This window comes from Paramisgurnus dabryanus, chromosome 9 (assembly GCF_030506205.2).
Source record: "Paramisgurnus dabryanus chromosome 9, PD_genome_1.1, whole genome shotgun sequence".
Lineage (NCBI taxonomy): Eukaryota > Metazoa > Chordata > Actinopteri > Cypriniformes > Cobitidae > Paramisgurnus > Paramisgurnus dabryanus.
In genome coordinates this window covers 15,003,250-15,027,995 of record NC_133345.1, presented here as the reverse complement: position 1 = coordinate 15,027,995, position 24,746 = coordinate 15,003,250, and the positions used below count along the sequence as shown (strand labels likewise).

Genomic DNA, 24,746 nt, shown 5'->3' with positions numbered 1-24,746 from the left:
CGTGACCCAGCGCGATTGTCCGCCCTCCCTACTCCCCCAGAAGCACACACTGTACTTTTATCAATCCGAGCCCGGGCGTGCTTTCGTCATTATATGATATTGTCACGCCCAGGTGGTGGCTACGGTTCAACTAACCGCCACGCTCCTTCTCCACTTCCACCTCGAGGAGGTCCCCAAAGCCAACCCAATGACCAGACAACGACAAGAACAGGTAAAATATGAAACAATCTTTATTGATTTAAATATTTAAAGACTTGGGAAATTGGGGAAAGGGCAATTAAAACTAAACTCCTTGCTCTGCCTTCCAGGCAGGCTATGGCCAAGCGAGTGACAGAAGGGGGGGGCAACGGGGGTCCAAGGCACTGTAGGCCCAAGGGAGACGTAGAAAACAGGCTCCCGCCTGTCCCCGCTATCCGTGGCGCCCTCCTTTTCCTTCCTGGAGGCAGAGGTAAAACAATATGAGTTGTCGAAGTGAATCTCTTGTCTGCGTACCTGTATTCCACTCCACGAGGACTTCACCACTCGGGCTCGTACAGTTCTTTGTCGTTTGTTCACTCTCCTTCTCTTTCTCTCCACAGGCAGTGGCTGGCACAAAAAGACACAGTTAGACTGACTTGGATAGCTCTCACCTCTTCGCTGGCTACAGCTCTCGGTAAGTACAGGTTTCACACGGCTCGTTCTCTTGGCCCTCACTCTCGTTCTCTTTTTCCACAGGCAACCGGCTGGGGCACAAAGATACAATTAATCTGACTTGGATGGCTCTCACCTCTTCGCTGGATACAGCTCTGGGTAAGTACAGGTTTCACACAGCTCGTTCTCTTGGTGCTCACTCTCGTTCTTTTGTTCCACAGGCAGCGGCGGGGACACAAAGACACAGTTAATCTGACTTGGATGGCTCTCACCTCTTCGCTGGATACAGCTCTTGGTAAGTACAGGTTTTCACACAGCTCGTTCTCTTGGTGCTCACTCTCGTTCTCTTGTTCCACAGGCGGCGGCTCTTCGCTGACTACAGCACACAGTAGGTACAAGTTTCACACAATTTGTTCTCTTACAGGATCCTTATTGCATTCCGTTTTGGTGCGTTCTCCGTCCCTGCAATCAACAGACTTTTGAAAGGGGCCAATATAACACAACCAGATGGCGGACTTACAACAATTGGTTTCTCTCGATAGGTCAGATCAACAAGTAGTTTTCCGGGCGGCGTCGGGGACGAACCCTCACGACGAGCTTGTTGGTCACAGAGGGGTGGACACGTCACACCGTCACACCAGGCCGAGCGCTTCCCTTCTCTGTCTGCCGTTAGGCGATAGTATCCCGAGCAGGGGCGCCCCTTTGTAGAGGCCCGGGATGGCGGAGTTCCTACACCTCACTCTCTGCAACAGTAAGTATTATATAGGTAAAAGCATCAACAGTACTGACCTTTAATTGCACTCACACGTACACCAATCGTTCAGTTCTTCACCGCCGTTCTTCAGAAACACCCTAACGTCTGGACGGGAGATCGTTTCCGTCACACCGCTTCGCTACGTAGACCTAAAGCGTATTCACAGCATATATTCAGATGTTCTCTGCTAAGACCGGCAACCTCTTCGTCTTCCTTGGACAAAGTGTACGAAGGCGGGGGTTTGTCTGACAAGGCACACAGCAATACACAGCAGTACACAGCACCACGTCAAAAGTGAAAGTTTCCACAGCACAAAGACTCACCCACTAGGGCTGTCAAATTTTATTTCGAATTTCGAATATAAAAAAAATATGCATATTCGAACGTAAAACTTTGCATTCGAATTTTACCTGTGTCAGGAAGCCCACGCAACGTGATGATGACGTTACTGACGCGGATTGTTATACAGAGCGTTAGCGGCTCAGCCAACTATGCGGAGCAAGCCAGCGTTATTCATTTGAAAAATAGCAAGAAAAGACAGTGGGGATTACGAGTCGGACAGAATACATATTAAAAGGGTTGTGTGATGCTTCTTTGGTTTTTGGAGCATCAACTGGAATTCATCCGCAAAGTGAAACTAGCTGAGATGACAGAATTAGTGTCGTCTGCTTTTAAATGCCGTTTTAAAGTTTAAAATAACTGATCAACACCAAAGTGCCATAATGCTGCTTGTTTAGCAACATTAAAACCATATGTGCATCTACAGAGTCCACACCGCATATGAGAGAGTTGCAATGTAACGCTGCGGTGGCTTTATTTTTATAACTTTATTTTTTATTTATTAAATATATAATATGCAAGTTTTTCATCAACATTATCTGCGTGAAATATAAACATGATGATCATCTGCCAACTCAACCGTTTCAGCACGTCCTCTATTAATTACGGAGAGTCTGCTTTATTAACGGCTTCGCTCTGCGCGTAAGTTAAACATTTCTGTTCTGTACTTTATTACTCGCATATATTTCTACATATTTTCAACCAAGGAACACACAAAATATAATATAAGTTGTTGTGAATAGCGTTTAAGCTTGACAAAATGTAAATGACTAATGATCTTTCCCACTTATTTTGGCTTAAATAAAGATTCATTCGTTTTCATACTTTATTAGAAACACGTACATTTATCTACTTATATATTATATAAAGTGCCCTATATTAATATGCGTTGTCTATGTATGGCATTCGTTTTGTACATTTACAGGTGCACAAATATACTGGTTAATTTTGATTTCATTAAGACACCGTGTGTTCTGTATTGACTGAGGCTCTGTACATTTTTTTGAAAATTTAATTAATGTATGGTACATAAAATTATTTGTAAATGTATTCATGGATAGTTTCTTGACTATGTTTGTGTTAATAGCCTACACACGCTGGCTGCTGAGGCATTTTGCACTTTTGTTCCTTTGCATATGAATTTAAGAAATTATGTTTAATTTATTAGTGTTTATAACATTCGTTTTAACAAAAAATATGCTGTGCATAATTTGTTTATATTATTGGGGCTTTGTGCTGCGCCCTCTTGTGGGCTTTTAGGAGAATTTTCTCCAAGATAAAGTAGGTCTTTATAATTCGAATTTTATTATTTTTCAAGGACGAATTTCGAATGTACTTGTTCAGCCATTTTGACAGCCCTATCACCCACCACGCTCAAGTGTACACAAAGGACCTCCGTCTCTTTCCACTTTGCCCAGGTCCGATTGGTGATGGAAAATTCGGTCTAGCCGATGGTCTTGTCGCTGTGCTTAGCTTCCGTCGAATATTTCCTTGGCTCGCCCACCACGCTATCTCAGGGGTAGGGCCGCCCTCCATCTCTTGGAGGTATCCACTGGAAATACAGGTTAGTATACAAAGCGTCTTCACCAAATGTTATACTCACAAGTACTGTAAACGATTTATCTCACTGTCCTTTGCTTCTGGTCCACACAACAGGTAAAACATCAATCCTGCAAAACAGGGCGTCTCTCCAGCGTTTACACAATCCACTTGCAGGTCTGTACTCACATATACTCCGTTCTTCTCCTTATGTTGTGGCTTTGTTTACGATTTCATCCGTTCGTTTTTCAACCTTTAAGGTTCACAATATCTCTCCAACTACACCGCTTCAGCCTGGGAAAGAGAGCCGGACCGCCACCAGCAACGCACCCGATGAGTACACACAGCACTTCAGTACTACGTCAACAACCAACCTCAAACTGTGATTTGGACTGCTCTTAAATACTGCCCTGTATGCTCGTGTCCTCCAATCACCCGGCGCTCCTCTTAACTACACACAGCTGCGCTCGATTTGATGATATTAACTCTCATGGCGCTACCGGAAGTCCGGTGTCTCTCTTTCTCGGTCCGGACGGAAACTTCCGGGCGGAACCGAACTTTCCAAATTTTCGGTTCCGCCCCCGAAAAGATCGTCACCTTGTGACAATATGATTGTTTTGACCAAAGCAGGAAATAAAGTGCTCTCTTAACACTCAAACCCATTGTAATGTTAAGTCTGTGTTTTTTATACAGAGTCGTTTGGTGTGCGATGCAATGACACACAGCACTCTCACATGTCATCATATTGCTTAGTTGGTCTGTTGTGTATGTAGCTCGGACATTCACATAACCCTGCCGCGCGGTTCAGAAGGTTTTTAAGAAGGCAGATGGCCGCATAATTGATGTCTCTCCTTTTAAATCACGCTCAGGTGCAATTGTGCTCACATGATAGCCTTTGGCACCCAAGTGAACTGTGCTTAAGCCCACCTTTTTGCTTAAGCCCACCTGTGTGAGTGCGCCCCAAGTGTCACAGGTTGGGAGTGAGAACATGTTGAAAGATAAAGCCTGATTGCAATGGTTGGGTTTGTCAACTCAAAACTAATCTTGTAACATTAAGGTAGTTGAACTAACTCAGTGGTGTAGTAGACCCTAGGTATTTATTTACACATAGACCAGAATACCAATTACACCTAATGCATAATTACATTTTGCTTACTAAACTACAAGGCTTGTAATTTCAATGCAAACAATTATTATACACAGAGAAAGTAGTTCTGTTGGTCTCTTATATTGCATGTAAAATAGTTAAGATTGGCCTGGTTTGGTTTGAAAAGCCAGCAATTAATCTATACCTTTTCTTAAAAAAAAAAAAGAATTTTTATGTACTGCATAGATTAAATTAAATGTCAAAACATAAACCCAAGCTACACTTATTCCTAGCAATTTACTGTAGCCATAGGACAGTAAGATCTTTGAGGCAAGAATTCTGCTACTACCTGCAGGGGCATCCTGGAGGCTGGAAGGATGAACTGAAGCCTCCAGGACAGTGAATTATTCAGTCCCATCCCAAAACCAGTGCAGTGCTCCAGCTTACCTAAAGAATCATTTTCAAGTGTGCCTCTTTGGAGTTAGGAAAAACAGTGTGCACCTCTTGTAGACGAGAAGACTAAGCGTGGGACTCACGACGATCAGTTGAGGGACACTGGGACAGTCTTTGGGTGAGCTGGAGCACTGCACTAGTTTCGGGATGGGACTGAATGATGATTAAATTTGTCCTCTTTAACAATATCAACCTCAACATTAAAGCCATTCAATTGGAGAACATAGGGAATCAATAAGGGATAAATTGCATAGATCATAATTAAATCAACATAAATAAATGATCATCCAGCCCATCCAAAACCATTTGTTCAGCATAGCATCGCCCCAGCTCACCAGATCTGTCCATAAATGGCTGGATAAGGTCCGTTATTCTGTACCGTGATGTGGATGGAGAAAGAAGGAGATGACGATGGATGTATATAATAAACAAATAAACTTTAATTATAAAACAACAAACATACACTTAACATTTTGACATTGACATAGACAAAGCACAGGTCAGGTGAGGGAGTAAAGAGGATGATGGGAAATGAAGTCCAAATGCATAATGAATGGAGAAACATGAAGAAACAGGCAGACAGACAGACTGGTAATATAACATTATGTCTGATCCATAAGAATAAGTACAGAATGACAATTCTGTACTTAAAGCCATTTTAGCTTTTATACATTCACATGATATGGATTTTTGATATCAAGAATTCAGTTTTCACTACTTAAAATATAAACATTAAGAGTGTGATTTATAGTAGTAACCATATTTTGTATATAGTGGGAGCAGTGGGGTGTCAAAGCTCACGGGTCATGGCTCACGGCCTGGGTCAGGTAGGAGGGCCCCTTAGCAGAATTTTGCTTAGGGCCCCAGGGAGGTCAGGATCGGCTGTGGATAAAGCAAAAACAAATGGGACAGCCAGAAAACAGCCTCATTCAAGATGCAAGTGTGGAACAGCACGTATTATATGATCAGACGTCTGCTGGAGCAAAGATGGTCTATAAACTGCATGTCTGTCTGACCCAGGGGTCACAAATAGGTCAAAGCATTACCTTGACCTCAAGCCAGAACAATGGAACCTCCTGGAAGAGCTTAAGAGAGCTCGAAAACCCTTCCAATGTGCTACAGTGTACCTGAGTGGGGAGTCATATGTGACACTCTCTAGTCTACCCCCTCTCATTAAAGGGATTCTAACAAGTGGATTTGTCACTGAGAGCACTGAGAATCCCCACATACTGGCATTTTTAGAAAGCTGCAGAAAATAAAATAACTGAAAGGTGGCAAAATGAGATTGAATTCACAGAGGACACCCCAAAAGTGCTATAATCGGGTTCCCAGTGCTTCTATCGACCTAGAAAATGTGAAGAAGATCAACCCGGTAAACCATTCTCTGCAAACATGTGAAAAAAAAGAACATTGAAATTCTGCTCACCCTTGTGAAGTCTTTTTATAATAATTACACCCCTTGATCTCCATTTTCCAACCAAGGCAGTGCCATGTAGTGCAGAGAAAGAGAGAGAGCGAGCAAGCAAGAGAGTCATGTTTTTTATAAATTTAAAGAAGCGCAATGTTTTCTTCTTATTTTGGGTGTACACAAATAAAACTACACATTTAACAATTTTGAATGTTGTTTTACTTATAGGGTAATTTAGGTGCAAGCTGCAAGCTCATCATGTGTATGCTGTTCACCAGCACTATGGCAGTAGGAAAGACATTCAACTTTTTATTTTTATTTAAAACCTATAACTTGAGTTTTTTTTGGACATCCTTTTGGAATCACTTATCAGGCCATTAGTTATTCTAAATATTAGCTAAATCTAAGCACAGCAGTCAATCTGCTGCACCTAAAATCGACACTCACAAAGTTTTACATTAAATTATAAGATATTTGTCCAAAACCAAAGAGTAGGCTAAAAACTGAATACTATTTACACAGGAGGACTGCAAGACATTAATAGTTAACATTAATCTGACTGTTTGGGAGGAAACGTTATGATGAGAAGAGAAGGAGGTTATATTAAACGTGAGGCAGACGATGAGACTGTTTAGCCGGTAAGTCCTGCACACAGGCGTGTACCCGCGGGTGAACCACATAATATTTGTTTTAATGTCTTTATGTCAAACGGTCCGGGTATAGCATTAAATTAAATACAGGCCAGGTGTTTTGTTAATGATTGAAGGTGCAGGTTATCAAACAAGACCCCTGCAATAGGAAACTGTAGCCTAACGTTAAACATGGAAATGAAGCCATGTAATAAAACATTAAGACATTTTAGAACAAACTTATGGGCTATACTTGTATTTTGAATTAGGCATTGAACTGTGTTTTAGAGGTAAAGAAAATGTCCAAATGTTTTTTTCTTGCAGTGTAGGACATTAAGCCTCTTAACTTTAATATAATGTTTATATTTACTGTCTACCTGTAATTCATTGTGATTAAGGATGCTTCAATATTTTATCACTGATGACGCAATTGTCATTTAGGGAAAATTGTGCCCCTACTTCTCAGTCCTAAAATTAGCAGTTTGGGGTGACAGAAAAATTGCCCATCTCTGATTAGATTTGAGGATGCTGATTGGCTAAATTTTAAGTCATATCATGTGTTTATTTCTTGAATCACGAAAAACAAAAATGTATAAAAATGACATTACGCATATTTTAATGACCAACAAAATTAACTGCCATTTATTTTGCATGTAGTGAAAATCCAAAAAAAAACATGTAGTCGGGGTTAAAATAATAAACTAGTCCCTAAAGAACATACATAGTAATAATTTATTATTGATATCATCCTTAAATGAGCATATTTTCCAGCTCCCCTAGAGTTAAACATTTAATTTGTATCGTTTTGGAATCCATTCAGCCGATCACTTTTAGCATAGCTTAGCATAATCTATTGAATCTGATTAGACCATTAGCATAGCGCTCAAAATAACCAAAGAGTTTCGATACTTTTCCTATTTAAAACTTGACTCTTCTGTAGTTACATCATGTACTCAGAACAACGGAAAATTAAATATTGCAGTTTTTAGGCAGTTATGGCTGGGAACTATACTCTCATTCTGGTGTAATTATCAAGGACTCTGCTGCCGTAACATGTCTGCAGAAGGTGCATTGATATTACGCAGTGCCAGAAAATAGTCCCCTGCTATTGAAAGTTATCAAGGGGACTATATGCCGGCACTGCGTAATATTATTGCCCCTGCTGCGACCATGTTACATAAGCAAAGTCCTTGCTTATTACACCAGAATGAGAGTATAGTTCTTAACCATATCTGTTTAGAAATTCTCAACTTTTAATTTTCTGTTGGTCTAAGTACAAGATTTAACTACAGAAAAGTCAAGTTTTAAATAGGAAAAGTATCGAAACTCTTTGGTTATTTTGAGTGCGATGCTAATGGTCTAATCAGATTTAATTGATTATGCTAAGCTTTGCTAAAAGTGCTACCGCCAGACCCGGAGATCCACTGAATGGATTCCAAAATGGTAAAAATCTAATGAAAAATTTGAATATATTCAAATAACAAGTGGAGTCTCCATTCAATTATGTCGTCACATGTCAAGTTAAACAAGACTGAAAAAATCAACATGTTTGGCACAGTGTGTGCTCTCTACAGAGAAATGTGTTGTTTATAGCAATATTTTCAATACCAAAAAAACATCATACCTAAATAAAATGACAGTTCAGCAGTACATTATTATGCAGGATCTACTCCAGATGTCCTTTAATTATTCTGGTACCCCAATATGAGTGCTGCGTGCAAACACTAAAGGTTTTAGCAGTTTTGTTACGAAGCAGCCAAAGCAATGCCGTACAGTAAACAGACAATGCATCACATTCTATGTTGTGTAAAATCCTCCATATACATTAACACCAGAGTAGAAATGAATGGGGCATTTTAGCTATAATACTGCATAATAGCATACCATAAATATATGTATACACAATAAAAAAAGAGGCTATAGCTGGCTTTGATATTTAGTGCAGTACTTCCTACGAGTAGTAAAGTAGCTAGTGCATTTACATCACACTTGGCATACTTACACAGATGAAACATCATTACGAAATAAATATACACAAAAAATTCTAACATAGAAAGCAATTTTCGTTTTTCATTAAACAACAGTAAAACTGTATTTCGGTATTGCAATCAAAAGCATATATTTATCCGTTACTGAACACTTATCTTAAGGCACCAACAAAAAGCTGAATATCGCATAACGCAATACTGAAAATGCACTACATATAAGTGGCTTAACAGATATTCTATGAAACGAATCCATACTTTAATATTAAAGGGATTTTAAATGTAAACATCTGCCATTTGAATCAAATACTCAGTACAGTACAGTACAATACAGAATGCAAATCATAGTAAAAAAGAGAACTACCCAGCGCCGTTTTAAAGGAAATGCAACTTGAAACATGCATAAGGGTGCATTAGTTAAGATGCAAACAACTGATGTAAGATGTACTGTAGGATACTTAGTTCTTAGTGCCATAACAGTCTGCAAAAAAACACATTCACAGTGTAAGCAACTAGGTGGATCTAGACTAAAGAATTGTACAAATAAACAAATACATTTGCTTTATACAACAAAAGCAAACAGTCCAAGGATGAAAACAAACAATAACAATGTAGTCTGCTGTTGTTTTATCTTACAGATAACGTTTTTGCATCAAACTCCAAAACGCGACATTTCAACTATCCTACTGAAAGAAACAAAATACTTATAGGACAGATTACATATGTTATTATGCAATGGAAACAAATGGAATTGTAGAATAATGACACTGAGGCGATAAAGTGCTGCAAAGGCTTATGCACACATCCTTGGAGACATCCACAGATATATACAGCATTACCTTATTTAGAAATGATTACAAGCATGCTAAATTATCATCTGACAGCTCTGCCACCCTTGCAGAGGGAGATGACGAAAACAAATCCTTCGTTAATCGTACCCAAATTACAACCATCACCTTGGTGAAGCTTTTAGTTTTTGGATTTCTCAGCATGTGATAAGAGTGAAAGAAGCTCTTCACATGTCTGGGTTTCCACCGAGCTAAAGTGAGACTCCATGTTCCAGGCCAAATCTGCTGACAGAAAATCATCCACTGCTGTCTGGGTCTCATTGCTAATGTGAAAGCGGTGTCCCAGACTGTGAAGCGATGTTGAGATGGTCTGCGTTTTAGCACTGCTAAGTCTCACCTGTGTATCATGGGTGCACGGCAGAGACAACGGGCCAGACCTCACGTCAGTCTGTGTCTCCGTGTCCGAGGACTCTGTGCTCATGCTGAAACTAGATTGTCTGAGAATACTGCTGAGGGGCATGTGCCCACTCGATTCTAGTAGGAAGTTAAGGTCTGTTTGGGTCTGGGTGTCAAACATCTCAAGCTCCAGATCATTCGGTTGCACCCTTGTTCCCACATTACTGTTGTGTCCATCACCAAAAAGCAGGAAGTCAGTCTGTGTCTCAATGTCTAGGAGCTCCAAAGTCGTTTCTGTGTTTAGGCAGCTTGATCCACTTTCTTCTGTTTGAGTTTGAATGTGCGTTGCATTTAGGAACTCCTCAAAATCAAAGTCTATACCAGCATGATTTGGTACTAAACTTGAACCACAGCCCGAAGCCGCCGCACCCAAGTGGTCAGAAAGGATGTTCTCGAGGTCTCGGAAGAGTATCATAGTCTGAGTCTGGTTGTCTGCTACTGTGTTTTGGTGTAAAATGTCCGTCTGGGGTCTAAAACACATGGATGAGGGAGTCTTGTCCTCAAAAAGCCCAGCAGTAGTGTTGGAGAGGGGATCCTCTAAACTATTGGTTCTGAAAGCAGCATTCATTATAGCAGTCTGAGTAGAGACAGTAAGTGTTTCAGGATCAAAAAGGTCTGTACACATAGCTTGGTCCATCTGGCTTTTATCCACCGGTGCTACTGCTGAGTCTGAGCTTGTCTGTGTTTCTCGGGTCACGTTCAAGGAAGAGAAACTAAAAACATCGGTCTGTGCTCCGATAGAGGACAGGGCTCTGATTCGTGATGGTAATGTCTGGGTTTCCACACTGACAGGTAACTTAATTTGAGCGCTCAAACTAATGTCTGTCTGAGAACAAGACGACACTGAGGTCTCAGAACTGAGGTGAGAGTCAACCGGTTCATCTTCCAACCCCCGGCTGAGGTACGATACATCCGTTTGAATGTTTGTAGAAGTGGCCTTGCCTCTGGATACAAGATCCAGCCCCACTTGGTCTTCAACAAAGGCAAAATTCTCAAGATTGACCTGTATTCCTGTGCTAATGGTTTCTGGGCCAGATCTAGGTACAGGCAAAGTGTCTCTGAAACTTGCCGTTTTAGTGTTCAGATCAGGCACCATCGCCCCAGCTGACGTTGGTAAAAGTTGCACGGTGCTAACGGACCCTTGCACACCTACAGCTAAGACCAGTGATCTCAAAACATTGCTTTCCGTGGAGGGAAGGAGGACAGGGAGGTGTGTGAGCTGCATTACAGGAACGTTGACTAAAGCCACTTTCGGCTTGGGAAGCAGGAGCTTCTGGATATTTTTTGGGTAATGAACTTTGTGTTGTGCCGTGTCTGGGACTTCAGGGACCCCCTCTGCAGGGACTGCTCCCTCGGTGAGGCTTTTCTTAGAGTCAAGCACTTCATATGTTTGTTCATTGGGAAAAACGTTTGTTGCATTGCTTGCCAATCTCTCCATTTTCCTCTTTTTCACAGGTGGATACCTAAAAGAAAGACAAAGACATCCTCAGCATTTTATAAGATCAGAAGATAAACATGCAGTTTTTTCTTTCTTTTAAGGGGTCACAGTGTGAAAATCTGACTTTTTCCATGTTTAAGTGTTATAATTGGGTCCCCAGTGCTTCAACTATAAAATGTGAAAAAGATCAACCCAGTTACTTTGCTTTGGTAAACCATTCTCTGCAAGCATGTGTGAAATTAAGTCATTCAGATTTCACCTGTTTTGTGACACAAGTAGCGAATCTTATTACAATAATACCGCCCCTTAATCTGCACTATCCAACCACGGCACTGCCAAACACCAAATTTATTCTGGCAAGTATTCAGCATGTCTTTTAGCTGTGTGGCAAATTTAAATTTTTCTATGGGCTGCACACACCTTTATTTATTATGCTGTGAATACACCACAGTTCTGTCAGTGGAAAATTAATTAATAATGTTTTATTTATTTACAGTTAACACTTTCCCTGCCAGCGTTTTAAAAAAAAGTTGCCAGCCAGCATTTTTCATGATTTTCACAAAAGTTTAATGCCTTCCAGAAAATATTCTTCTTTAAATATATAAACAAACACTATATCAAATGAAAGAACAGAACATCTGCTTTCAAACAAAAAAGCCGTTTCATCCTACCTTAGTTCTCTTTTTATCACCTCTCAAATATGGGTAGGTTTCTTCAAAAACACCAAATTTTGAGCAAGAGATAGCTGAGATAATTCCATTTTTGTGAAGGACTTTTGATAGAGATCAGATGCAGAGCGATCTTTAAAACATACACAGAGTTTTTTCTCTTTCACTTGAGGTGTTACTTCCGGTCTGTAAAAATTGCGGAAGTGCACCTGGTGGATAATAGCGGTATTGCAGAAATTATTGGCGTTATTGGAAGGGAAGCGATTTTTCTTAATTGACGAGTTATCTCGTCAATGGCGGCGAAAGAGTTAAGCATAGACAAACGCAGCCAACATCCATTTGGATATTTAAAGAATTTTAAATTCTAATATTCTTGTTTGATCCGTCTGTTGTTTTTAACGGATAACGACGGCAACCCTGACATTACTGTAGAATGAAGAAGGCTTTTACCAGAGCAGGTAGGCTAAATTTGGTTGTCTTTCTTAAAAAAAACATGTAAAAAATATATTTATATGTCAACTGTGCAGTCTGTTATGTAGCCTATGTTTTTATTCCTGGAGAAAAAAACAGTTAAAAAAATACTCCTTGTGAGAGAACCAGGCTTAGCCGGGATAACCAGTTCTCATTTGACAAACTATACCTGCAATATGTGACACCGGTGCAATCCGGACAGGAGGATTGAAACACAACGTCAATGATTGAAGCTGTAAGTTATACTGCTGTTACAAATTTAAAGAAAGCAGTGGTTGATGCTTAGCAGACATCGGATGGCTACTCTGTAGCACTCTCTGTCCACAAGTATAGATGGTTTCATCAGAAGTTAACTTCCTGTATGTCTGTTTGTGTTTATCGGTCTGGATAGTGACTGAACTCTGAACTCGAACAAATACCTCGAAAATAAAATGTTTGGCTTCCCAAAGACGAGGGTAGATGGCAAGCATCACAGCTGTAAAGAAAGGCTTGGCAGCCAGGCAAGAATTAAAAAAATCGGTAGCTAACATTGTACACGTTAATTTTACACAGTAACATTAGCGCTCAATGTAGTAGTTGATACGCGTTAGATATGATGTGTTACGAATGTAATTTACTTTTCATTCCTTTTGCATGTTAGCAGAAATAATCTACTCTAGAGTGACTCTGTTGTTATGGATTCTATGAAGAAGTCTAGCAGAAGTTAGGTTTGGTCCACAAAAGCCATTTGTTTATGTTGTTGCTGCTGAAACCATCTATAAGAATAACACAGATTTATTTTATTATTCAAGATAAAATAAAATTATTTATTTTATTAATTAAGATGATGATTCATTCAGTGCAGGACAGAGAGTGAATGATAGCGGATTCTTCAAGCAACAGTGTTTATTTTTTATATTCACTTTCATGATTTTATGAAAAGTAATTTATCGCATCAATCTATGAGCATTTAAACCATAAACAATGCACTTTTACTGAGCGAGAGCACCACAGCCAAAATAAACCTATGGAAACAATTGCGGCACTGTTGCTTCAGCGCTGATTCTGCTATGTGAGCAGTCAACCTAACACGCTTAGTTAACACTCCTGTAGATGTGTTTGCAGTTAAATGTGCACTGTTTAGATTTTAGCAACAACTAGCGGTGCAGTTGTAAATTGCAACTAACGGCTCAGTAAACCGCTAAAAAATGTCGTCTTTTTGATATAACATAGAGGCTGTTTACACTTGGCATTAACATGCGTTTTCGTCGATCGGATCACATGTGGACGACGTTAATGCCAGGTGTAAACGGTGTTCAAAACGTTTTGAGCTCGTCCACTTTCGACCACTTTCAACCACATTCAGAGGTAGTCGAAACCACTTTCGATCGGATCGCTTTGGAGTTGCGGAACGCAATGTGGTTGAATGCGTTTGAACAGCCACATGCGACCGCCTTCTCTCCGCCCATTTATCTAATCTGAGGGATTAAACACTAATTTTACGTCTTTTTTGACTTCTGCCGTGAACATACGGTGAACAGCGCTATTTTTAGCCTTTCATTGATAAAACTACTGCGGGGTGTTCTCCGTAGTTTCGTTTTGAAAGCGTGAAAGTTGCGCGATCCTATTTCATCAATTGCGCTGAAAATTCAGAGAAAGCTCCAACAAATAAACGTACAAAACACTATGCAGCATGTATACTTGCTAAACAAGCAGCGGGGTCCGACATAATATAAGTTTGCGTCCATATAAACTCATAATTACTCCCGCTCGCGTTTGAATGACAGCAGAGAGACTCGCCCACCGTCTCACAGACCACCCCCTCACAGTATTCAGGACAGATGCGGTCGAAAGTGGACAAAAGAGACGGATTTAAATACCAGGTGTAAACGCAATGTGTCTCTCTCGTCCACTTGTGATCCGATCGATGAAAACACATCTTAATACCAAGTGTAAACAGCCCCATAGTGAGAAAACATGCAGTGTAGAGCAGTATTTTCATTTAGGGCTACTGTAGAAACATGGTGGTGCAAAATAGTGACTACCATTTAAGGAGACCAACGGCGTATTAAGATAAAAACCCATGACATAGACACAGTATTCAGCACGTTATGATTTTCTGTGAAATTGTGCAACTGTATAATGCCTCGAGCAGGTCAAGGTAGAAACAAACCATCCTTCCAAAGCTGCAAATAAAAGCTAGTGTTTGAACAGATTGAACCATCTACCTGTGCTCCTTAGGAACCTCGTGGCCTGTTCTGTAGATATGAGATAGCAGTGCTGCTCTACTGGCATAAGGACAACCACATGTACAGCTGTATGTCCTCCCACAATCCTCAGAGTGTCTCCGCAGATCCCACTCTGTGCTGTAGCCGTTACTGCATTTCAAACACTTGTGCTTTTTCTCTGCATGCATCTTCATAAAGTGCTGCACCGTTGGTAGGATTAGGAAACATATGGGTTAGCAACAGCTTTTCTAACAGGATATACTTGCATATCAACTTCTAGCATATAATAGAGGTGTAACGGTACAAAATATTCATGGTTCGGTACGTACCTTGGTTTTTAAGTCATGGTTTGATTCAATTTCGTTGCAGTTAAGGAGAAGAAATGCTAATCTTACATTTTTTTGGCATTTATTATTAACATTTTTAAACATCAACAGTTTACATATTTAAAAAAAAATTGAATAATAGACTTGCTTGGTTTAAATGTAATATATATATATATATATATCTTTTTTCGAGAATTGTGGCTTCCCTAGTAAGCGCAAACCACAAGTCTGGTTCTGAAACAGTTCTGTTCAAATACGTGTACCGTTACACCCCTAGCATAAAATAATGAACTACATTCAGTTACCTAAATAAAACAGCTGAAATGAACAATTGACATTTTCAAGTACCTGTTTAACGAGTGAAAACTGAGAAAATGGTCTGTTTGGTCCTCTTGGGCAGCCTTCTACTGGACAACAGTAGAGCTTCTGTGACTCCTTTATGTCTTTCCTGATGGTAGGATTGACCAGACCCTCCTGGAATAATAAGAAATGCATAGCAAGAATATTTCCCAGCTGTGATTTCATAATTGCCATTACTTCCATTACACATTTAGCAGACATTTTAATCAAAAACGACCTTGCATTTTAAGGTATACTTTAATTCAATGAAATTAATTGTTATTTATATAGCGCTTTTTGCAATTGTTCATTGTTTCAAAGCAGCTTTACATGAAATAGACACAAATAGCTATCAGTGCCAGTGAGACTGTCACCTATATAGACACGTAAAAATCTACACTAATCCGTCAGTAAATATAACCCGCTCGATCATTCCTGGTCTGCCGCCACCATGTTTCCCACATGTGCACAGGCAACTGGAGATGCTGGTCCCACCTTAACGCAGTGATTCACAGCATGGGGCGTGGTCAACTCTGAACGCATTTTCAATTTAATTTTGCTACATCCGTTGCACGTTATGTAAATGAAAATGCAATCCCATGTGTCCTACCTGTAAATGTATTCATGAAAATTACATTTAAATGATAATTTCCCCACAGTTTTTCTTGAGCATGTTAAATACATCAAATTCAATTACTGAATTTCAATTTTGCACCAAACATTGCACATATAGCATGGAAAATAGGGATGCACCGAAACATACCAGTATCAGGCCCGACACCAAGCTCATGTACTTCATAAAATAATACTCCGATACCAAAGAACGATACCTCACGTGACGTACTTCATGACACTATATGACACTAAATTTGATTGTCTTGTTGTCTGTGATTTCTTTGGCACTTTGACAACTTTGTGACAAGCAGGTAAAATTACATTCATTACGTCCTTGGTTTTGCCCTTAGGAGGTTATTGGACGCTATAAAATTTGTGATAAGCACATAAGAATGATTTGTTTCTTCCATAATACAAGTTGAAGTTGTTAAAAATAAGGATGCTGATATGTTCATTAGTCTCATTGTGATGTTCTTAGAAAATTGCCACATGAAAAAAAAAACATTACAAAAGGCATTGGTATCGGCGAGTACCAGGGAAAAATATCAGTACTCCTACTCCATCCTTAAAAAGTGGTATCGGTGCATCCCTAATGGAAAATTTAAATACAGAATTGCATTGCCCTTTTACATATTGCATTGCCATATTGTATATTACATTACAAATTTAAATTTGCTACTAATAGGCTTCCATTCTTTCCTAATGTGAAACGTGCTTTATGTTGTACATTATATTTACATAATATTTTAATCAGATGCTACTTTCATTGATGCATTTAAACATAGCATGCATTTTAAATAGTAATGCAATTTTATATAATTATTGAAAGGCTTATTTGGTTAATATGTTATTATTTAATAACTATGTAAAATTGCATTCAGCCAAAAACCAAAAGAAAGAATCTTTGCATTATTCGTATTGTATTGGTTTTTACCTACTCCTCTCGAAAAGTTGAAATAACGTCATTTTTTCAAAAATTGAGGAAATTCTCCATAAAAAAGTTTAAACACAATGGCCCTCATTTATCAAAAGTGTGTACACCAAATTTCCAGCGTACACCTTGCGTACACCCAAAACCACGGTGACTTTGAGATTTATCAATATGGACGTTGGCGTACGGCACGCTCAAATCCTACGCCAGCTCAGGAGGTGGTGTACGCACATTTTGAGTTAGTGCAGAAATGCGCAAAAACTTCCTAACACCACAAAACGTACTGACAAACTAAAATATATTATATATTATGACCCACTGTAAAAAACATAGTAATTATAAACTTCAGTGTTTATTTTTATGCAACAATGTTCAATGTTTAATTTGTGAGACTTTACCAAAGCATTTGATTTGTATGCATATGTATTCCTTCAGTTGAGAGCCTGTGCGCTTTACCTGATGTTTCAGAGCGAGCATGTGAACGGAGCTTAGTGGGAACGGAGCGTTGAGCGGTGCGGTAATATTACCATCAAAGCGCCTTTCCGAAAATTCCGCTCCCTCAGCACCGCTCGTTGAACCCAGAACGCCCTTTGATTATTTGCTAGTTCGAAAATCTGTAAAAACGTCTAGCAATAAGTTATGGAATTCAAGCCTTATACATAAATGTAAAGTAAAAATCAAAGTTAAGATTGAGCAGGAAGAAAAAATTGAAAGGGACTGCGGAGAGACTGTAAAGAGTTAGCAAATAGTCTTCCTGGAATCTGAAGCGGCAAATTGCAAGAAAGCACAAGGATGTGCTACGAAAACATGGTAATGCAATAAAAGGTAAGCTAGTTACGTACCATTCGATGATAAATAAATACAGATGAGGTAAGGTAAAATGCTTGTGTTGAATGGAGCCGTAAATCCGATCATGATGACATGCGGACAAAATTATGGCCACGAATAATTTTTTATGCTATGGACACTTCTTTTTCTTATTTAGTCTAAAGTATGGCCATAAATTTAGAATTTGTTCCCAATATTCAACAGTTTGTTCCTTGGAATTAATTATTATAATATTTAGAATACTTCGTAATTACTGTTACAATTATTATTACTTCAAATTATGAATTAGTTTAGCTAAAACATGTGGATGTCGTGGAAACAAATTGTTAATTTGAATTATATCCGGAGCTCCGTATCAAACTGGATCTAAGATACAGCTAACAAACAACTGTATGTAAATACAGAACAACACACTACAAAAGTTACTACATCATTTTAAAATATTATATAAAAAAAAATTAATTAAGCAGACATAGAATTTAGATGTAGGCAACAGTAAATAATAATAATAATAAATAATTATTCTTCTAAATATCAATTAATAATAAAAATAATAATAAGAATATTACAAATTGTCATCCAATTATTAATGTGTCTTTAATCCCACTCTTTAAACTGCCAAATAAAACAATTTTGTTTCTTTTCACTTCCCCGGATTCTCTTCTTTGCCGTCTTTCGTGTGTCAATGGCGTAAAATGAGGGCGTGGGGGAGGCGGAGACTTGAATTTATATGGGCTTGTTATTCTAATGACGCTCGTTTTCAGCCGCGGCATTTATGAAGGGCAGATATTGCGTACACCTGAATATCAACGGTACGCACAGTTTCATAAATCAGGCGGTGAGAGGAGTGTAAGCATAATCTTACGCCAACATATACGCCCGTTTCTACGCAAGAATGATAAATGAGGGCCATTGTGTTCTTTACTACGGAGCTGTTGTCGTGCTTGTGGACTACAGATTTCTAAAATGAGGGAGGGGCTACAAATCCACGTTGCAAAACCGTGGGAACGGATTGCAAAAGCGTGCACATGGTTTATGAATTTGTGGGCTTGCAAAAACTGAGGGTACGGTTTACAAATCTGCGAGCACAGATTGTTAACTCATGCATACGGTTTGTAAAACTGAGGGAACCGTGTAATAATCTATGAGTATGGTTTATAAACTCAGAGGATGAATTACAAAACCATGATCATAGATTTACAATAATAATCTTTTTACAACTTTTGATTGTATTTCTACCAAGAAATAAATATTGCAGTTTTTAAATATTTATATAGTTATCACAAAGGTAATATCCGTTTAACAGAATTTTATTAGGCTGCCTATGAAGGCTGCCCAAATGTGTATCCCAGAGCTGCCTTCATGCACAAATGCTGCCTGCAAAGTCATTGAGGCAAGGAAGTCAGCTGCCAAAGATTTCAGACGCAGCTTCAGTGTAACAGATTGCCGTTATAACTCACGCTGCTATCTGGGTGTGATCCCTGAGTTTTATGACCTTTTGTGTTGCATTTTGAGCTGCCAACGCAATGCTCTACCACTGAGCTACAGAGGAGCACATTATGTTACTCCAAGGGTAGGTGGAAAAATGTTGACAAGAACAAGGGGAGCCTTCATCTAAAGTAAGGAAGTTCAGTTGCATCACTAAATAATGCACTGGTGTTTATGTCAACCATGTGTTCTCCTGTGTTGCAGACAGGGGTTACTTATTCTGTCAGCCATTCAAGCAGTACACATTCAATGCACAGTTGAAAAATTAGTTTCATACTCAGTCCCATTCACTTGGGATTATGGGATTTACCATTCGCCTGCTAGTCTACCCATCATGCTTATTTTCTAGGGGTGCACCGATAAATGCCAATATACACTAATAATACGTGGCCTATTCTGAATCACAAAGCCGATATTATTCACAGCTATATTTCATGTACTACAGCTTTTGATCAAAAAGTCCTTGTCGATCTGAAATCACTGTTAGTTTGAGTCGTTTATAACATGCATTTGAAAAAGCAACACCGTCAAACATAATCATCAAACATATTCTTAAGGGATGCACGATCATTTGCATGTGATTGTCATGCGCATCTCGTCAGTAATGCCGGTTCCTTGATAAGTAGTAAATCGCCATCACCTGCTATTCAGATGGAGCAGCATTTACTACACAAAGCCGTAATTCACTGACGGGTAGACTGGCAGACTCAAGCAAGTGTGACGGATACAGAGGCAGCTGCCCCATCATGCAAAATTACTTTAAAACGCTATGTTTTGATCGCTACATACTCACAAATGTGACGCTGCCTGTGAAGTCCCAGGTAAATGGGAGGGAGTAAGGCCATGTCAAAGATTGAAATTAAAATAAAATTGACCTTTGATGCTTCTAATTTCATTATTGGCTATTTTAAAACTTTCAACTATTGGCAAGGGCCTCGCGATACATATCGCAATGCTTGTGGCGCGATGCAATGTGCCGCGATACGCTGTGGTGCATATTGCAGTACATTGCAGTACTTTTGTTTTAAAAACGTAAAAAAATAGAGCTGAATTAAAAAAAAAGAAAACTTTTTCAAGCCAAAGTGCTTCCACAGGTTGGCTTTGAAAGCTGCAGGCGCTAACTTCTGAGACATTGGCCGAATGGCCGTATATGACAGACAACTGGACATCAACAACTACAGCAGTGGCGGAATAGGTCGTTTGACACATACAAAGGGATTCGATGGGTTTTAAATATCGATACCAGAGATTGAAAAATCGATACACTGGCGTGGAAAAAATATCACAATAGTTAGCACGATAGATATTTTTGCACAGCCCTAGTAGTGAGGCAGGTGCGTTATAGTGTGACAGGTTGACCAGCAGACTCATACCAATGTGACAGGTAGCAAAGCAGGTGCGTAATGCTGCATTCAGACCAGCCATTTTAGAGGCGTCAAGCGTGAGTGATTTCAATGTTAAGTCAATGTCTCCCGGCGCGAATGAGGCTTATAGCACGAGTTGAAATATTTGAACTTTGGCGGGAAAACACGCTGCGTTAACCAATCAGGAGTAGGGCTGCCCGTTTTCAAGTTTTTCATTAACCGTTAACCGACACCCTTAGCGGTTAATACTCGGTTAACCATATTATGCGCGCCGCAACCCAGAGATACAGACACACGAGAAAGGGGTAGTTAATTTTTAACACCTTTAATAACTGGTTGGACCACATTTAAAACGAAATTAATTTATAGAAATAAAACGCAGTGGTAAGGACAGAGCAGTTTAAGTATGTCACTGACTTTTGAGTTCGCGGGGATGGTAGGCTGGGCGAAGGTACTCGCAGGCTCCGCGGCCGCCTCTCTATGATGCCCGGGTGTTGGCTGGGTTTGTTGCGATAGTCCGTGAAACGGTGATTACCGGTGCTTCAGCCTCTCACCGGTTAGATCACTTGCCCACCCCGACACCGTCTTTCACCGTCGTTCTGATATTTTCTTGTAATTAAATCATCTAGTTCCGTTAGAGAGAGCAAACACTTACAACTGAATGTGTCTGCTGCCTGAAGCGGAGCTAAATGCGCGTTAGGGCTGTCATTTTTGAGAAAAATCAAATTCGAACGGATTTCGAATATCATGCAATGTATGCGAATATATTCGAATATCTGGGCATATCCCGCGCTTGAGCGTGTTTGTGAGAAGTAATCTCATTGACAACAAGGACACATACATAGCCTATCCTGCGCGTTTGTGAGCCGTCAGTGGAGAGTACATTAACCCTGCGCGTGCTGTTTGCTTGCCCGTTTTCAATGATAGAGAGCACAAACCCTTTGATACTTGAGATGAAATTAAACTTATAGATGAGTTAAGCAGATCTCACTTGACTCTGTCGTCTATGTGACGCGTGACAGTCAGCACATGATCATTTCAAATCCGTTTACAAGACAAATGCTGTTGTTGTTTAATATAAAGTTTACATTGCGTTGTAAAAATAATAAAATTATCTTCATTCATGATAATTTCATAATGCGAACGTATTAACACAAGCTTTTATTCTGCTATAATATTTAACACTATAAACATTAATATTTCATTTTATATACAAACTATAATTCTATCTTGACATGCACAGGTTCATGTTGGTCCAATTTGATTCCCTCTCTTGCGCCACACATGGCATTTAAAAAACCGGATGGTTTATTTATAGTTCGAATACGGATATTTCACGTCATGTTCGAATGCATATTGGAATATCGAATAAAAAGTGACAGCCCTAACGCGCGTCACGTCACAGAGCAGCCGCAGGTGTCAGATTTCATTTATTTCTGTCAGAGTTTGCGAGGCGAGCTGAATGACCAGACGATAGCAGAAGCCGCGTGCTTACTCGTTTTTGTTATAATGTACATATATGATGTTTAATATAAGCAAGATCGTTTTGTTGTATTTTTTATCCAAAAAAAAAATAATAAACCCATCATTTAAGCAGCGCTTTATGGAGGAGTAGCCGGTTGCACTGCTTGGAACTGGCGAGTTCTGCGAGAATTACCTGCCCACATTGACTCAAGCACTTAAGTAAACCAGCTGTTACACTCGCATTGCACGCAAATTCATACGCTATTTAACGCAGCTTATGTAAGCGCTGCACTGAAACAGTTGCGTAATTCAAAAGTGAAAGTAAAATGCGCACGTCTGCATGCATTAACGGGTGGGAAAATTCTGTCACCTGATGCCACTTAACCGAGCAAAATGTTTCACTCGGTTAAACAATTTTTAACGGTTAATCGGTTAACCATGGACACCCCTAATCAGGAGCTTGCTCTGGTAGTGACGTGATTACAGGAAGCGAGTGGAGTTGCAGAAGCCCTTCCCATGACGCGAATTTCTACGTGAATGAACCGAGTAAACTCAAACTGTTCAAGTGGCAACCTAGACACGGTAGACGCGAATTTGACGCCTCAAACGCGGCTGGTGTGAACCCACGGTAAGAGTGTAACAGGTAGAAGGCACACGTGTAATAATTGGACGGGTCGACAGACAGGCTCATACTAGTGTGATGGGTAACGAGGCAGGTGCACAAGACTCCAAGATAGAATTATCTTGTCATACACCTATGATAGCATTAAAGTGAGCAAATTATAGGGGGAACTTATATTTTAGGGTGAACTATTCCTTTAACTATATAATTAAATTATGTTTTAACAAAAAAAATTTACAGATAATTGATCAAAATTGTTACTATGGCTTAATGTTTAAGCAGTTATTTATTTATTTTAAATTAAACTTATATAGGAATTCAGACTTTATGATTACTTTGTTACCACCACACAATGTTCGTATTCACCTAGTTTTAAATCTAATTTACAAATATCGGCCACCCGGATACATCGGTTTACCACTAAGATAGCTTTTTTAATTTTTGCATTGTGGCAAAGCAGCTTTACAGAAGACACATTTCAGAACAAACAGTAGATTAATAGGAAAACTGTGTATAAATACGGAATAGTAAGGTTAGAAAACAGGTCAGTTATAAATCACATCGAATACATGGTAATATTTAGAATGTATGGTATTATTATATTGATAATACATTATATGAAGACAAATTTACAAGAAAATTCGAGTGTGAAAAAACACCCTGATGTGCAGCAGAGCTTCCAAAAAAAGAAATGACATCCAAACAAGACCCAAAGCAAACTGTTTAAGGAGTAAACGAATGAGGTCATTCGTTGGTTTTTGTTAAGCTGTTTGCTTTGAGCTGATAAAATGTTGTATAAAAGATGTACCTTGATTCTGTGGGACTTGACCAGATGCATGTTAAGTGCTGGAGTGTTTGGCAGAATCTTCCCACATCCTACAACTGTACACAGTATGTTGGTTCGCACTTCTTTGGTGAGCTCCGAAATTGAGGGTTTTATTACCTCTCTGTCCTGTAAGGGCGGCTGCTCGCGGCATTTCTGCATGTCGCATTGGCTGTTTTTGCTGACTGCAGAAGCAGCCATGTTTCAACGCAGTACAGAACAGTGTACACTTTCACTTCCGGGAGACGTCACTTAGCAACGGCCATAGACAAGAACATTGCCCGCAGTATCGTACGTCAACCGCGCCGTCCCATTGGTCCGGGCAAGAGTAAACGGGGCTGTGGCTTTTCTGGGTAGCAGAATGTATTAATATTTACATTTTTAACCGATTTAAAGGTATATAGTCTACGCTGAGTACAAAAAAGTCTAATTTTCAGTTACTTATATCTAGACATTACAAATTATTAATTTTAAAATTAATCAAAAGCTCGTGTCATGGTTTCCTTTGTGGAGACGTCCCTTATGTAGCATAATATAATGTCTAATTTATGTCAAAATTGCTTTTTTGTCTTTAAAGCAACACTAAAGAGTTATTGCTCTTTGCTCCCCCTACAGGTTAGAAGCGTAATTGTTCATTAGCACTGTCGTAAATACTGCAGCATAGCTGGCTCTGATTGGATTGTAGGTCTGCCGTAAAGCATGTTTTTGTAGTTTTTACTCGAACTACAGGACCACTACCCGACGGTTGGAAACTTCTTTAGTGCGGTTTTGGACGATAGAGGGCTGCAAAGCGAATGTGAAAGTGCCATTCACCCTGTTTTGAGTGGATGAACCACTGAAACTTTTTTGGAAACTTTATTTTAAGGTAAAAAAAACTCTTTGGTAGGCTTTAATCATAACATTTTAGATTTTCATGTGCTTCAGATCACAACAAAGCTTATTTGCTTTGAAATACTGAGAAAAACATAACCGAGAAAAAGTTTGATATTTGACATTTGTGTTAGTGGTGTCAGCAGTCAAAGTTATAAATGTTCACAGGCTTATGAAGTAACCTGAAAGTGATGCACGTTTAATCTGCTTACTGCATTCCTCAC

At 39.4% G+C, this 24,746-nt stretch overlaps 1 protein-coding gene across 1 annotated transcript; it reads right to left on the bottom strand.

The window, feature by feature from the left end:
• Nucleotides 1-7,430: 7,430 nt before the first annotated feature.
• Nucleotides 7,431-23,867, bottom strand: atmin (ATM interactor). The gene is made up of 4 exons (XM_065269995.2): nucleotides 23,638-23,867; nucleotides 15,527-15,652; nucleotides 14,853-15,052; nucleotides 7,431-11,531 (listed from the first exon to the last, which is right to left on the bottom strand). Exons 1-4 carry the CDS (start codon nucleotides 23,851-23,853, stop codon nucleotides 9,794-9,796), a joined length of 2,280 nt encoding a protein of 759 aa, XP_065126067.2. The 5' UTR covers nucleotides 23,854-23,867; the 3' UTR covers nucleotides 7,431-9,793.
• Nucleotides 23,868-24,746: the final 879 nt, after the last annotated feature.